This window comes from Fulmarus glacialis, unplaced genomic scaffold (genome assembly GCF_000690835.1).
Source record: "Fulmarus glacialis isolate BGI_N327 unplaced genomic scaffold, ASM69083v1 scaffold11774, whole genome shotgun sequence".
Classification (NCBI taxonomy): domain Eukaryota; kingdom Metazoa; phylum Chordata; class Aves; order Procellariiformes; family Procellariidae; genus Fulmarus; species Fulmarus glacialis.
The window spans coordinates 21,146-37,381 of NW_009207433.1; the positions used below are offsets into that span (position 1 = coordinate 21,146).

Below are 16,236 nucleotides of genomic sequence, written 5' to 3' on the forward strand. Positions count from 1 at the left end.
ACTCATTAGTACAGGGTCTCTTCTCTCTGGGATTAGAAGCGCGTAGGCTTCCCAGGGACCGCCTGCTACAGGGCAAGGGCTCCCCCAGAGGCCCTGCCTGAGCTGTGCTAGGTTGAGATGAGACTCTGGGAAGCGAGCTGGTTGTTCCTCCTGGTCCATAACTCTTACCTTCCTGGTCTGTTCTCTCCTCAGCGTGGCACGATGAGGCGGCGTTATGAGGATGATGGCATCTCCGATGATGAAATTGAAGGGAAGAGGACATTTGACCTCGAGGAAAAGCTGTCCACCAACAAGTTTAACTCCACCTTCGTGGTCTTCATGGAAGGCAAAGGTTTGTGTTGGGACTGCTGTGCTGCAGTGTGTGCTACTGCTGTCAGTTAACCAGACAGCTGCTGTGGTTGGCCGCTTCTCCAGTGAGGCATGGTGTGTGAGATGACCTTTCCCCGAGCCTTTCGTAGAAAGCTAACAGTGATCACGGTTGGATGTGCTCTTGTGCATCTGACTACACCCAAAGCCTCCCCGACTGCCAACTTGAAGGGCGGTTACAAGGCAATTGTGGTGTTAATGGAATCCTTTCCCACTGTCCTATGTTTTGCTGCCTTTTACATTCCATCCTTCTCTAAAGTTGGGAAAACTGTCTGCTGTTCACACTAGTTCTGTGCTTCCGTCTGCTGTAAACCGCTTTACTTGCATAACCCAAGCGGCGCAGAGCAGGCGGGGGCCGTTTCTGCCCGCTCCCCTGCAAGTCCTGCGGCAGTCCCCAAGCAGTTTGAAGGCAACGTGAGGCATGTTGGTGGAGGATTGGCTCAAGCCCTTGGGCCAGGGGAGCTAGTAACAGGGAGTGTGTGTGGGAAATGACATGGAAGCCGCTCGATCTGGAGAGCGATGAGCCAGTCTGCAGTGCTGAAGGCTTGCTGGGACACATGGCAGCCAGGAACAAGAGGGTTCGCCTGGGTCAGCACCTGTAATTGCAGCCACATGTCTACTAGATGCTTAATTCAAAGCCTATGTAGGCTCTCTCCCCTTTCTTTCACCACGCATACGGCTCAGTGGGATGTCTTTTCATCGCACAGCCAGTGCAAGCCTCGTGAGGATTTACCGTGAGGGAGGAGCATTTCTTCAAGGCGTCTCTCGCTTGGCTGTGAGCTTCTTAGGGAAGTGAGGACCAAAAACCGTGCTGTTCCCCTGTCTGGTGCAGCCTGTTCGAGCAAACTCCCCCCTCTCTGGGGGGCCTGTCTGAGGCTTGTCAGCAGCACACACCATGCTGCTCACAGAACTGCCACAAGGGAGTTCCAGGATCTCCGAAGGGGTGTAGAAATAGCGAGGAACAAGGCTTACTTTTGCTGGCTAGCCTTGCCGCAGAGATATGAGGAGGTTCTCGGGTCTCAACTGGACAAGGCCCTGAACAACCTGATCCGAGTCTGAAGTTGGTTTGCTGGGAGCAGGGTTGAACTAGAAATCTCCAGAGATTCTTTCTAACCTTGGTTTGTCTATAGTCCTCTGAAGGAGTCTCCCCTAAAACCTTCCTTCTTTTCTCCCCATGCCAGACTTCACAGTTGAATACATCCAGCGGGGCGGCCTGAGAGACCCTCTCATCTTCAGGAGCTCTGACGGCCTGGGAATAAAGTAAGTGTCAGGGGCACAGAGTGGTGGATGACTCTGGCCCGATTTCTTGCCTCTCTCCACATTGTGTGGGATCTGATCCTGGTAGCTGGATCCGTGCTCTGCCAAGTTGGTATGACTGTGTCCTGTCCATGGTGTTCTTTACGTGCAGTGGGCAGAGAGAAGTATCTTCCACCTCAGTTATCCTGTTCTTACTAGTCTGTTTGAACTTAAAGCGACTGAATTGGCTGTAGGTGATCACAATTCAACCAAATGTCTGGAAAGTCCCGCTGCTGCTCTGATGCAACATCTGGCTGGGTTTCTTTCCTAGTAATATAGGCATCTATTGCCAGAGAGTCAAGCAATTTGTAGTATTTCTGGCATTTTCCAGAATTCCAACCTGATTTGCCCAACAACGTTTCTTCTAAACTGCCATCTCTCTCTCTTGCTACAGTAAGTCAATTAAGGTTTACAGCTTTGCGTGTAAAGCTGTACCAATGCAAGACTTTGTGCTGGCTTATGATGTTCATATAAATACGCTATGGGGTGGTAGGTGTAGTTTTAAGGCAAGTAATACTACATCAAAACATTACAGCTGTCTTTTACAAAATCAAAAAAAACTGATCTGATACAGTGTTTCTGCTGGGTCAGTTTTTTGGTTTTGATTAATACAAAAGTTAGAGGAATAAATTAGCCCTAGCAAATTTTGTCAGAGCCAATATCGGCAACAGTGCTCTTAACTTCCTCAACTGGTTGTGAATGGATGGGCAACACCATCTGTACTGTGGTGAATTAGATAGGAAATTGTGCCGGGCTCAGTTTTAAGTGCTGGGTGACTTGGGAGGACACAGATTTGATACGGAGGATTACAGTGTGGGCGAAACTGGATTTCTCCTGAGCTTTTGGTTATTTCTCTGGGTCAAGAGCTGCTTGAATGGCTGCCTGCCCATTCTGCCTGTGACAGCAGTGTTTGTACAGATGAATATGCCAGTACAAACAGTTAGAGTAGTTATGCTGTGTCAGTGAAATATACTGCTTGTACTGGTCTGGCTATGTCCTTTATATTGGGATAACTCATACGAACAGTCTTTAAAATGAGAGCTAGGACTGCTTAGCTCGAGGCCTGCCTGCTCATTTGCCAGAAGCCACTGTACAACAGCTCATGCTCTAGAGATGGTATATCCTGTTCCCAAATTTGCTTCCCTAGCCAGAAGTTGGGCCCGGTGTTTCACCCCAGCACTCAGCCCAGACCTGTGCCCCCAGAGATCTAGTTGCATCCAAGAGGCAAAGAGCAGCGCAGTAGTATCTTCAGGGTGCCAATACTGGGGTTACAGGTGGGAAGGGTCTGCAACCAGAAGCACTTCATGATTTTTTTAGCAAGGTGTTTGTCCTGCAGGATGCCAGATCCGGACTTCAGTGTGAATGATGTGCGGCTGTGTGTCGGTAAGTGTCCGGGGACCACAGTGTGCCCCTGCTGCACCCTGGGCAGATAGGGAGGAATGGGGAGAGTCATCGGGTTTATCAAAGCTAGAGGTCTGGTTTTGTGGCTCCCCCAGTGTGCAGCTGGTTGAACCTGAGCTGTCCTTTGCCAGTGGATCACAACTCTTGCCTGCTTGAGGAGTCTAGTTTGACCTGAAGCAGCTTCTGTTTCAATGTGGGTATGGAAGAAGATGAAGTTATGGGAGAGGCCGAGACGTCGCACATGTGTGGGTGGGTTCTTTGAGGAAGGGTCCCATGTCTCCTGGAGTGTTTCTTCTGGATGGTCCACTGTGCACAGGGGCGGTTCCAGTGACGTCTGTCTGTTCTGGCAGGGAGCCGACGGATGGTGGATGTCATGGATGTGAACACGCAGAGGGATATTGAGATGTCCATGGCACAGTGGGCACGCTACTACGAAACACCAGAGGCCGAGCGGGAGAAACTTTACAATGTCATCAGCCTGGAGTTCAGCCACACCAAACTGGAGAACCTGGTGCAGAGACCTGCTACGGTGAGCGTGACTCTTCCTTCTGCAGGAATGTCCTTTCCCTTGTGTTTGTGGTCCTCTGTAGGCAAGGTGCAGCCTGGCACTTGAATGCGGGAGGAGAGGAGCTGCTCGTAGCGTGCATGGGCTCAGCCAGGGATGTCACTGCTGTGCTCTGGAAGCTGCTGGAGCTGATTCTTTGTTTGACTTGAACTTCATCTGCTATAGCTGATCTCACAGTCAGGCTGGGGCTGCCCAGCCTGTGCATCCCTCAGCTGTAGTGACCACGATCAAGTCCCTGGCGTGTCATTCTGCAGAGAGCTGACTTGTTCACTAGCTGTCAGCAATTAGAGAAATGGAAGTGATTGGCTGAGGAATAATTAGAGTGAAGTAACCTGCTCCTCCTAGCTGGTGATCAAGAACAGGCACAGAGTTTGAACAAGCACTTGAGTTCGAATAGAGAGGTCAGATTTGTGCTCAGCCACAGTGAGTGTTGGGGACAAGATGGGGACACTGGCTTCCAGCCTCTCCCAGTTAGCTGAATCCACTGCCTGCCAAGACCTTGGCTGTCGTTCAGTTTTGGGCCTACCTTCCCTCTGTGCTGTGCACTGCGCTGCTCTGATGCTTGGGGCAGAGCCCTCTCCTGCATCCTGCAGCAGCGATCGGCTCCATTGTGGCCAAAGAGACGTGCAGGGCAGGGGTGGCTTTGCCATAATGCATGGCCAGCTGTAAAACTCCAGCAGGGGCTAAATCGGACAGCAGAACTCAGCAATGCTTGCTGCATTTTGAGAGAGTAGCTAAAGCCTGGATGCTGGTTGAGCTTTGTGGTTTCCTTGGTGTTTGGAAAGCACGGTCCCGTTAGGACAGCAACCCTGTGTTCAGCTGGGGCTCCAGAGGGTTGTGCAGCATGGCAGGCAGGGTTTCTGATGCAAAGTACTGAAATCTCTGAGAGCAGAGGAGGCCAAGACTGGAGGTGTGCTGAAAGGGGCGCAGGGGGCTGTTTGGCAGGGGGAGAACGAGTTGCCCTTGCTGAAGTGTGGAAGGTGGGATGGATGGGATGAACATCCAGAACTCCCTCTGCAGTCAGTGGAGGGGAAGGGGCAGCTCTGTAGGGCCGTTCACTTCTCTCTGTTAACTGTAGAGGGAGCCTGGACATCTCTGGCTGTCCTGAAGCTTACTAAGTTGAATCCCATCTTAGCAGATGCTGCCCAGCATGTTTTTTATGTAAGCCCAGTGCATAGCAGTTCCTGCCTAGCCCCTGAGTAGAAGACCAGCATCCCAGTACCGTGCTTGGGATCTTACTGTGGTGTTTGCTGCTGGTGTGAATTCAGAGGCTCACTGTACAGCGACTGGCGTCAGAACAGCTGGTCCTAAGTGCTTTATGTGTGGGATTCTACCAGTAGCATTGGGAAGGTTGCTGGGTGTGTGAGGGCCAAAAAGGGCATGTCGTGGCCATTCAGCTAACACCAGGGCTTCCTTCCCTTCCTTGGTCCCGTCGTTTGGGGGTGTGCTCTGAGCTGGGCTGGCTGGCAGTCTGTGCGCAGCACCGCAGTGGCTTTGGTGGACCCGGTGCAACCCTGCGTCCCACAGGTGCCCAGCCATGTGTGAGCTGTGGGCTTACCAGGCAGGCAATAGGTATTTGAGCTTCCAGGACAGCCTGGGGGTAGCAAAAGGGGTTACTGTGCCCCTTTCACCTCTGCTCATGTCTCCCACCTTTCTGCTGTAGGTGGATTTGATTGACTGGGTTGATAACATGTGGCCCAGACACCTGAAGGAGAGTCAGACAGAGTCTACGAACGCTATCCTGGAGATGCAGTATCCAAAGGTGCAGAAGTAAGTGACTTGCTGAGCTGTTCCAGTGGTGGCAGGCAGCAAAGCATCTCTTGCGAGAAAACTGCCCGAGGAAGAATCATTTTGTACCAAGGGGAAGCAGGAGGAACAGTCTCCCTGTTTGTTTCAGCGGGTGACACTTGTAAGGACACTGCAGTTAGTTAGTTAAGCCCCTGCCGAATGCCACATGGAAGGGTAGTTGCGTGGCTTCTAGGAGCTTGCTGCGCTTTGGGGAAACTCTTGGTCTCACCACCTTGAGACATCTGGAGTCGGTTGAGCTGCTAGGCGCTGGCCATCCTGTCACAGGCCAGACCTGTGACATGGGGGTTTCTAGAGCTGCCGGACGTGTGAGGATGAAAGCTCTCCTCTTGCCTGGACTAGATCTTTTTGTGGGGGTGTGATATAAATGCAAAGTGAGCTTTCCTGCAAACCACCACCTCCCTGCAGCTAAAGTGCTTAGCACTGCAGTAATTGGTGTCTGGCACCGCTCTGAGCCATTGGCCTGGGTTTGGGCAGCCTATTCCCTTTAAATATGTTGTATCTGCTCTAAAGTGTGTATCACCACTCATTTTCACCTTACCATCATCTTGTTTTCTGCCAGATACTGTCTGATGAGTGTCAAGGGCTGCTACACAGATTTCCACGTGGACTTCGGTGGTACTTCTGTGTGGTACCACATCCACCGAGGGGGAAAGGTAGGAGGACAGTCCCTGTTGGGAAAGTTACAGATGCTTTAGGAGAGTGGCTCTTAGTCTATTCTCTTGTTGATCCTTGAAGATGCAATCCCAGACAGCGAATTGAAGTCTTTCCACCCTAAATTTGTTTATCTGTGGTTCTTGAAAGTAGTTCAGGCCCTCAGAGGTCCACCAGGCACAGGCTGAAAACCCATGCTGTGGCGATGATGCTGAGACTACCTTATAAAAGGCTAAATGGCATAGAGTAGAATACCTAATTCATGCAGTGCCTTGGGTTTCTGAGAGATCATTTGGCTACATGGCTGATCACCTCTTGGTGTGGTGCAAATAGCACGCTGGGAGTAGCAGCAAATGGAAGAAAGGTAATTAAAGATGAATGGGAGCCTCTCCTAAAGCTAAGCTGTCCAGGGGTTTTAATAGCCAACAGATGTGTGAGGGGGGTCACCTTAAAACATCAAGTGACCTCAAAAGCAGAAACATTTGAACTGAAGGTTAGCGACAGGTCTTCACTGCAAAACCCTTGAATGGTTCCTGGTGAGAAGTAGCTCTGAAACAGTGTCAGATTTGAGCTGCTTGTCTGGAGTTGCTTCCTATAGCTGAGCTCAGTCCAAGATATGAAAACTGAACCCCAGGCTCCATCGTGTTTGAGTTTGTCTGGTTACAGACTTCATCTGAGTGCAATGTTTGTTCCCTGATGGGTGGCTTCCAGTTATAATTGTGCAGGGATATCCCTGTGCCAGGCATCTGTCTCCCCAGCTGTGTGTTGTACTGGGACCTGGCTTGGAAGAAATCTGTCTGGAAGGGGATCTGGGAAGGTGCCATTCCTCACACTTGCCCTTAGGCAGGGTGAGTTGCACCTTAAGCTCCCCTTACAGGTGGGGGTGTTTTATTTGTTCTCTTAACTTTCAGAAAACAGATTTGTAATAGTTTGGGTGCTGTATCACTGAAGGGTCTAGCTAGTACTTGAACAATTAAGTCAATATAAAGCCCTTGCTGGGAAAACCTTCCCTCTGACTGCCGTTGGGTGAGTGTGCCCATTGTCACAGGACTCAGTCTGTGCTTTAGCGTTACCACTATAACAGCATGGAAGAGCTTGTATTCAAGTTTTTGCTAGCTGCAGTTGTCAGCTCTACAGTAGTCAAGGAAACTTTGCACTGCTGGCCGGGGAAAGCAGCGATGCAGACAGACTCGTCATAGCACATTTGAATCGATGCAGTTAGAGCAGCAAAATCTGGTGGTAGCTCAGCTTCGTATTACTGGGAAAAGCTAATGTGGAGGAAAGCATCCTGTAGTGCAGAATTTATCAAAGGCAGGTCCCACCTCTTGCCCAATGAAATGCACCTAGCTCCTAACTTAATCCTTGTGAGCAATTAGAAGAGACTTCACTGCTTCTGATAAAAGCCATCAGCCATCTAGGGCTGAATTCATCAAGGAGCCAGGAGGTGAAAAAGGCTGCCTGTGGTGCTTGGACATCTCCTGAGAAAGAGCCTTGGACAGCCTTAAGATAGGGAGCCCTTTCGTTGGTAACTGCTGCGAAGGAACTGTCCAGCTGCAGGCAGCTGGATAGGCTCCCTCCACAGTCAGTAAAGGCAGATGTCTAGGAAAACTCTTCACTTCTTTAGGACAAGTCCTGGGCAATTATTTCATCCCATCTTTCTCTGCTGACTTAGACTAGTTTCAGGGAAGGCAGCAAACTCTGCCCCACCTGAAGAATCTGGGCTTTTCACCCACCTTTCCTTGCAAAGGAGATGTAGCTGCCAGACTTCCCCAGTGATTCTGATGGTTTGTGGCTCCAGTGCTTTCCCCCAAAGGATGAGCTAACAGTCTCTGAAGAGCCTAGTTGGGGATGGATATCCATCTGTACTGCATGGAGCCAGACAGGTGCAAATCTCTAGTTCAGTCGTAGCTCTTACTAACACGACAGAAATACACAGGTAAATATCTCCTTTGTCTCTAATACTCTGGTGTCTTCAGTGGGCTCTATGTCTCTTGACACCAATGTTGTAAATAATGCCTTGAAAAGCATCCCAAGCTCAGTCTACCTGTGGTGCTCAGTGCGTCAGGTCGGGAAGGACCTTGTTCAGCGGCTTGCCCTCTCAAATGGGACAGCTGTTTAGGTCACTTTACTGCGAATTTCTGGAGATTTGCATCTTCTGTGGGTGGAGGGAGGAAGAGATTTAGATGTCTGGAGAGGGAGCAGGACAGGTTTGGAAGCAGGGGGTAGTCAGTTGCTGTTAGTTATGCAATGACTTACATACATGTGTTGTCTTTACTTGTAGATCTTCTGGCTGATCCCTCCTACACCCCAGAACCTGGAGCTCTATGAAAACTGGCTTCTCTCAGGGAAGCAGGGAGACATTTTTCTTGGGGACAGAGTGTCAGAATGCCAGCGCATCGAGCTCAAGCAGGGCTACACGTTTGTCATCCCCTCAGGTACCGCAGGGTGGGCAGGCGCATCCTGGCCTTTGCCAGGGTTGTGGCAGGAGGCTGAAACTTCTGAGACACAAGCAAAATCAGAACAGGCAGGATTTAGCTTCCTCCCTCGTGAGTAACTGGAAGAGGAAGATGTGATGTGGCTCCATCCTCTTGCTTGACAGCTCCCAAAACATGCCTGTCGTGGCACTGTGGATTCAGCCCAAGCGACAAGAAAGCTGTGGCTGGCTCACATCACACTTGATCAGTTATTAAAGGAGGCTTCCCCAGAGCCCATCATGCTGACATGCAGAGCAGTGCACGTTGAGGACAGAGGCTGGCCCGAGGCAGCACAGCTCCTCAGCTTCCTGGGTCTCTTGTGAAATCTCTGCAGAGTTATGTCGAAATTGTGAAGCAAGGAAGGGAGCCAGTGTGCGAGTTTAAGGAGCAAGGTGATGGCTCTGGACATGAGGAAAGACAATTGAAGTCTGCATGTACTGGAGATAGGAGAACTGGAAAGCGTATAGCTAGAAGTGGATGTTGGAAAACGGTGAAACCCAGTAGGAAGCTGGGAAGCAGTAACATGGAGAGACTTGCAGGTAACTGCTTTGCAGAGGGCTTGGGCAAGGAGACTTGAGGTTGGGAGTGGGAACACTCTCAAGAGTTAAGAGAAACCTTTAGCCTGATTTGGTTTAGGAGGCAGAATAATTGGAGGGCATCAGCAATGTCTTGCATGCATGGTTAGTACAGTGCTGTGCTAGAAAACAGCAAAGGCAGAAGAGATGAGGCAGATAAAACAGCAGCATTAAAATTGTGCCCGTAAGACTGTCTCAGATGGCAAAGGATGCTGTAACCTGCCCTTTCATCTCCAACAGCAGTGCAGGAATAAGCTGTGTTGTACACATGTACCCCTGTAGCTTACAGCAGGACCAGGAGCAAAAAGCACCAGGGACTGCACAAGTTACTCATTTATATCCTGGTACCGTGACTGACACTTCTTTTGAATTGAGTGGCCTTGCCCTAAGGAAACCCATGCTGGAATTCCCAAAATGTTGGGTTTGGCTGGATTGCCTTGGAGATAATAGAGCTGAGACTAGAGTTGCTTTGAGGGTTCTTCAATTGTTGAATAGACTTCGGAAGACTTTTTCTTGCTGCTGGTGTTCTTAAGCCTAATGCAGCTAGGAAGCAACTTTACAGAGACACCAGATTACAAAAAGCTATGGACGGGAGGTGGATACTGGCACGTGTGCTGCCATGGCTGTGAGGCCAGATCCACAGGTGTATTTAAGTGCCTAAGTATAAGTCTGTCTCTAGCTCTTAGATGGGTCAAGTGAGCTGGGTATTGAGTAATTCAGTAGTGACACTTCAGGAGGGGTGGACAGTGTTGCTGTAACACAGCAATGCCTGCCCTCCTCAAAGAGCTGGAGTCTGTGGTCCCATCCTAACCCCCTGCTGCTGCTAGGGCTGGTTGCTGGGATGAGGGGTCAATAGCTAGCCTGTGTGTTTGCAGCTAACCTGGATGCAGGTTAAGGGTGCAACTGTCAGGGTGGACTAGCTGAGCAGCGTGAAGGTTGTGTAGATTTGACAGCCCTGCTCTGAAGAGCACAGTTCATAAGAGATTGCAAAGGAATTGGAATTAGTAGGGACTGTCAGTTGTGAGACTTTGACCTCACCTAGTCGCTCAGAAGGATTCTTCAAACTCTGCTTTCTCTCCAAGGTTGGATCCATGCTGTGTACACTCCCATGGACACCCTGGTCTTCGGAGGCAACTTCTTACACAGCTTCAACATCCCTATGCAGCTCCGGATCTACAGCATCGAAGACCGCACGCGGGTAAGGACCTGTGGGAGGGTTGGAAGGACATGGCCTCCTGGGATGGTGGGGAGGGCGCAGCCGAGAGCGGTGGTGTGCAGGCAGGCAAGTTGAGTCTCATTCTGTGACAGATTGCTTGAACTCCAGCTGTCTGTAAGCGAGATGTCCTAGCCTGCTAAATGTACAGGCAGGAACTTGGGCAGAGGGACAGCCTGCAATGTGCACTAAGACTTGTGTTCCTTTGTACTGCCTCCAGTCTGACACCGGGCTTCCGAGGGGTCTGGAAACCTGCTGTGAGCGTGATGGGTCCTCCCCTGGCTGCCTGAAGAGGGAAGGCAGCAACATGTCCGTGGGATTGCATCCAACGTGTTGCCTCTTCCCTTACCTGGCTGCCTTCTGCTGCTCTTGGTGTTGATCTTAGATCTTGATGTGGTCTAAGATGACTAAAACTAAAGGCTTCCTGAGGTCTAAAGCAGAGAATGCTGTTGGCAAGTGGGTGTTCTCGCTTGCTCCTTGTGGAGACATGGGTCCTGCAGTGCTCAGCACCTGCAGAGAAGCCTCAGGACACGCCTGGGCTGAGATGGACAGACTGTTGGCCTCTCCGAAGCAGTTCAGGGTGCTGCAGCAGGCAGGACCTGTGGGTTAGCACTCTGATGTCAGACTGTCATCCAGAGCAGCTGAGACATACATAGAACGATGGAGTGCGTGCCTGCTCCACCCTGGGTAGTGTAGCCTCAGGAAGGTGTGAGGCAGGCAGCAGAGTCAGTGGCATCTTCTGTCTGCGTGTGAATTGCTGGCGCTGATGTGACAGCCCTGATAGCATTCTGCTAAATAGCTGAGCTGGTAACACCTCTCTTAATAGACCAACGCTTTCCCTCCCCCCGTACAAATACTGTCAGATGCTGTGCTGGGGCTTGGGAAGAGGGCTTGAACCGTTACCTTCAGCTGAAACCTTTGTGGCATCTGCCACTTGTTTTCCCGTACTAATGAGGAGGTCTGTGGGGGAAAAGCTGCAACCCTAACAAAGAAAAATGAAACGTTCATGGCTTGCAAGTGAGTAGTGCCTGGTCTCTGCTCTGCCTGGTGATAATATTCTTCTGCAAGGAGAATTACATCAGGCTGCCAGAAGCATGAATGATGCTGTTAAACATGTACATGCGTTTCCTGTCTCTCAGGAGGGGATCGGTCTGGTTTGAGGCAGCGGTAATAAAAGCTGTCTCTGTGCAGCCCTGTGATGAAGGAGGCCTGAGCTGATCCCCTTCCCCTTGCCTCTTTTACAGGTCCCAAACAAGTTTCGTTATCCCTTCTATTATGAGATGTGTTGGTACGTGCTGGAGCGCTATGTCTACTGCATCACCAGCCGCTCACATCTGACCAAGGACTTCCAGAAGGAATCACTCAGTATGGGTAAGCCCGCTGCGTTGGCTGTCCAGCCCTTATTCCTTCCTCACCCGTATCGAAGCGGTTTCTTGCCCCCTCCTGTTGGGGTACTGTCTGGCTCAGCAGCGCGGCGGGCAGGGGAGGGCTGTGTGGGAAGAATTTGGGACCATCACTTCCTCAATTTCACAAGGTGGTTTCTTTGGGTATTTCCTCCCTTTTTGCTGTTTGCTGTACTGAGCAGTTGGAGGGCATTGCAGACTGGCCGAAAGAGGTGCAATTTACTACTTTGAGCAAGGAGTCAAAATTAGCCAGACTTTTGCTTCCTCCTTTGCCCCTGCAACAGGCCAGGTTCCTTGCAGCTGCAAAACCAGCACACAAGTTCCTGGCCTTGCTGGTACATGCAAAGCCTTTAACAGAAGAGGCGGAGGGAAGTTGCAGTAACCACTGCTGTGCTGTGGGCTGCAGGGCAGTAATGCTTTCTTGCTGATCAGGGCCTTCCTGCACGGAGTTTAAAGTACTGTCAAAGTTATGTGCAAGGGAATGCAGGGAGTCTCTTGCAGAAGGAATGTTTGGCCTCCTTACAGCCAAGGTGAGCGGGGCCTGAGCAGTGGTTCAAGAGATGATTTCTTACAGACCCTTCTTCAGAGTGGGAGGGAGCTGGATAGCCTCCACCCAAGGCTCTTGAAGCAAATCTGTCCTCACTCCCCTAAGAGGCTGTAAATACTGCCTCCTGGGCACCTCTCTCCTTGGAGCTTTCAATTTCTGTCCAAGGGGCCCTAGCAGAGGGACACAGCTCCCAGCTCTTGTCCTTTTCCTGTGATTCTCTGGAGATCTCCTTCAGCCCTTGGTTTGGGAAAGGCTGTCTCTGTCCTCATTCTCCCTGGAAGCCTCCAGTGCCTTCATCACCTTTTCTCTACCGCTGAGCGGCAAGAAGTGGGAACTAGTGCAGAGAGCTGAAAGGAAGGGAGCGGGAGAGCCCCCTTCCCTTTTACTGTCAGAGAAGGGTGCTTTATCGTCCACAATCGGGCTCAGAGACCTCACGGTCATCTAGTGAGTCCACATCCTCTTTCTCCCATCATTGAAGGCAGGATCAAGGTCCCAAGTCACTCACAGGACCAGATGGCTCTAGATCCCAAGCCCTCCAAAGCGAAGTCAGGTTGGACGGGGCTTTGAGCAACCTGATCTAGTGAAAGATGCCCCTGCCGTGGCAGGGGGCTTGGACTAGATGATCTTTAAAGGTCCCTTCCAACCCAAACCATTCTATGAAATTCAGTCTAGGGTGTTGCTGTCTCCTCCTCTGGGAGGTTTTTCCATGTCCTGTGCCTCGCCTTCCCACAAAATGAGCCAGGAATGGGAAAGAGCTTTAGCCGCTATGTGCCCCATCATTTCCTCTCGCCTTGCCTCCATATGTATCTCTTGCTCCAGCATCTCTGGTAACTGCGGGGATTCCTCTAAAAACTGAACGCCTCCTGCGAGTGATTGTCTGGCCACTGTGCTCTTCTCTCACTCTTTCTCCGTTATGGCAGATATGGAGCTGAGCTCCTCGGACTCAGTAAACATGGAAGAGGAGGAGGAGGAAGAAGAAGAGGAGGATGCAGCAGGGAAGGAACCCAGGCGACCGGTCACAAGGCGGTCCATTCTCACCAGCCCCATAGCCAACGGTGCCAGTGTGGACTATGATGAACTGGGCAGGAGCTGCCGGAGCAGCCTGCCGGGTCTGAAGAAGACCCCATCTATAGACTCTTCCGACTCCAGCCGGGGTTCCCAAAACGGCCAGGCCTGGGACCCGAACAGTGGCAGCCCGCGCAAGAACAGGAAGGTGCACCTGACGCAGTTTGAGCTGGAGGGGCTGCGCTGCCTCGTGGACAAACTGGAGTCGCTCCCTCTGCACAAGAAGTGCGTTCCCACCGGCATTGAGGATGAGGACGCCCTCATCGCTGATGTCAAGGTATGTAGGCCGCAAGCGCTGCCGTTCCTCGGGGCTGCCAGGGCGCATCTGCTTTCTTGCGGCCTTGGAGGTGGAAAGGCATTTCCCCACAGGGAAACTGTGCTTGACCCTGACCTTACCCCCGTCCTGGGGCAAGGGGGTGATGTGTCTGCAGGCCTGGTGTCCTCTTCTTCTACATAAGGCTAATGTTACACCAGCTGATGCTGAGGGACAGCCCTGGCTTAGATTTTGGGTCGGGGCTACCAGGACCATGGCTGAGACTCCTCTGGGGACCCTCTGGGCCCTGTCTGGGTCCCTTACAGGTGTCAGTGCAAGAGTGCTCGTTTCGCAATGCGGTTCGTTTCCAGTTCTGGCTGTGGACTCCTTGGGCTGCTGGATACTGTGACAGTTGGAGCCCTTTCCTTGCCCCAGGTGGATTTAGCCTTGTTTCTTTGGGTTGTTTGCACAGGATGTGACCTTAGATTATATGAGTCTTTTTCTTTCTTTCTTCCTGCCCCCGCCACCCTGTTTTACACCATAAGCTGTATCTGCCAGACCTGTTGAGTTGACTCGGTGAGCTTTGGTGGTTTAGCCCTTTCAGCACTGAAGTGAGAATGTCAGCCTTGCCCTATTCCCCAGAAGTCCATTTTAGTCCCTAAAACCGCAGTTACCTTTTGCTCCCTTCCTTGCTGATGGTGATCTGTTCAGCTGCTTTCCTGTACCAAAGCTGACATCCAGACACAGCCATGGGTGTATCATAGTCTTTGCCATCGTGTTTCTTTTCCGAGCGCTGTCTTCCTAATTTTTTTTGTGGGTCATTGGGTAAATCTGGTGCTCTGCTGCATTTGGAGCAGAGGGCACAGTTCTGGGGTCCCAGGGTGGGCTGTCGTTTGCAGGCTGAGTTCTGGTGCAGCTTGGCTGAAGGAGTGGGAGTAGGTGTTGTTAGGGGGCTGCGCTTCTGGTTTCCTGTGGCTTTTTCAAGTGCACTGTGTGTGCTGTGGCCTTTGAGTACGCAGCGCGTGTGTTTCTGACCTCGGCCCTACCACGGACCATATGATGTTCTGGAGAAACTCAAGCTCAGAGCTGTGAGTGCAGCGTTTCACTCTTGGACTGAGAAAGGGAGGCTGGTGTTGGGTGTTCTGAAGGTAGAGCATTCAAGGTTGTCAGTGTCCAGCTGGGTTTTGAGAGCTGTTCAAAGGACTTGTTATTTTCTGGAGTTAATGGATGTGTGCCTGCGGTTTTGATGTGACCCACCGGCCCCCGTGTCCGGTTGTACCTCGCAGATGAGCTGCAGGTGAAAGTCCCTGCAGTCTGGTCAGAGCAAACAGCTTCCCTGCTCCTTAAAGCTGGCTGTCCTCCGAGGTTCAGAAGTATCCTGAGCTGCAGGACACTGTCCCTCAGGACTAGCAGCCTCCCAAGTAAAGCCTGTGCTACAGGGCATCCTCAAGGCATGAAGCTCCTTAGTCATCAGACTGCAGTGGCTGGAGAAAACAGGACAAGTTTGTCAAACTATACAAACCTCTACTTTCCAAACTTAGGTTTTCTTTAGAGATGATGGAACTAGCAAATGTAGGTTGGCTTACAAAACCTGGAAAAGGGTAAGACGGTTCTAGCTAAACCTTTCAACTGGTCTGGTCACTGAAAAGCCCGATGAGTGAAGGTCTAATTTTCAATACCTAGCTTGTATGGAGAACACTTTTTTTTTTTCTTTTTGGGGGAGGACAGGACAAGTTGTTACCAAGCTAGAGGCATGAAGTGGCAATCCATGCATCTCTAACTCATGATGTGAGATATAGATCCTATTTCAGTCATGTTTCCTTTGTAAGCTTCAGTATAGCTCCCTCCTCTAATAGCTGTTGTGTTCTTGCACAACTGTAGCTGACTCTCCCAGAACACAGTCCTACTGTGGCTGTGTGTAAGTGCAGCTCTTCCCTTCTTGGGTCTTGTTCTCATGCTCCTGCCTTCCCTCGCAGCTCTCGGGAGGTGTGATCCATGTGGGATCCCTCATGCTGCACCCCAGACCTGGATCCCTTCTGTTCATCTGCTATTTCTCTTTATGCACTGTGGAGAACTAGAGCCTAATCCATTTTCAGTGACTTAAGCTAATCAGAAAGCATAGGTCCTCCGCGGCATCTTAGCCTGAGTCTGGCACCATCGATCTGCAGCAGGTACTCTTACCCTTATGTCACCAGGTGAGGTCATTAATGGACCTGGGATCTGGCCGACAGGACCGTTGGGAAAGACCCGCTCTAGAGAAGCACAGAATCAACGTGTTTCCAGCGCTCCCCAACTTTGCCGCTGTCACTACGCAGCTGTCTTCCAGTTAAGCAGACGCTGCATTGTGGAAGGCTTTTGTGGCTGTGGCCTGCGTGTTTATTTGGTCAGTCTGCTACCCAGGATCAGAACATGGCGCTTTCTCATCGCAGAGCCCAGACGTGCAGGTAGTGACCTGGCACCTCGATCCGCCTGTCAGATCAAGTGTCCTACCATGCTTCCTGCCACCCTCTGCTAACCAGTGTCCCCAGGCACACGGGAGCAGGCACAGACCAGGAGAATGCTGCCTTTTCCCACAGCCTCTTGTGTGGTGATCATGACTTCAGAATGTCTGTATGTTG

The 16,236-nt window shown here is 51.1% G+C and overlaps 1 protein-coding gene across 1 annotated transcript; it reads left to right on the forward strand.

The window, feature by feature from the left end:
- Nucleotides 1-201: 201 nt before the first annotated feature.
- LOC104075557 (lysine-specific demethylase 2A-like) lies at nucleotides 202-13,642 on the forward strand (the record flags this gene model as incomplete). Its single annotated transcript, XM_009576098.1, has 10 exons — nucleotides 202-331; nucleotides 1,548-1,626; nucleotides 2,999-3,045; nucleotides 3,414-3,592; nucleotides 5,292-5,398; nucleotides 5,997-6,090; nucleotides 8,370-8,523; nucleotides 10,220-10,335; nucleotides 11,595-11,721; nucleotides 13,221-13,642. Coding segments are annotated over exons 1-10 (1,455 nt in total), but the record flags the coding sequence as incomplete, so codon positions are not given.
- Nucleotides 13,643-16,236: the final 2,594 nt, after the last annotated feature.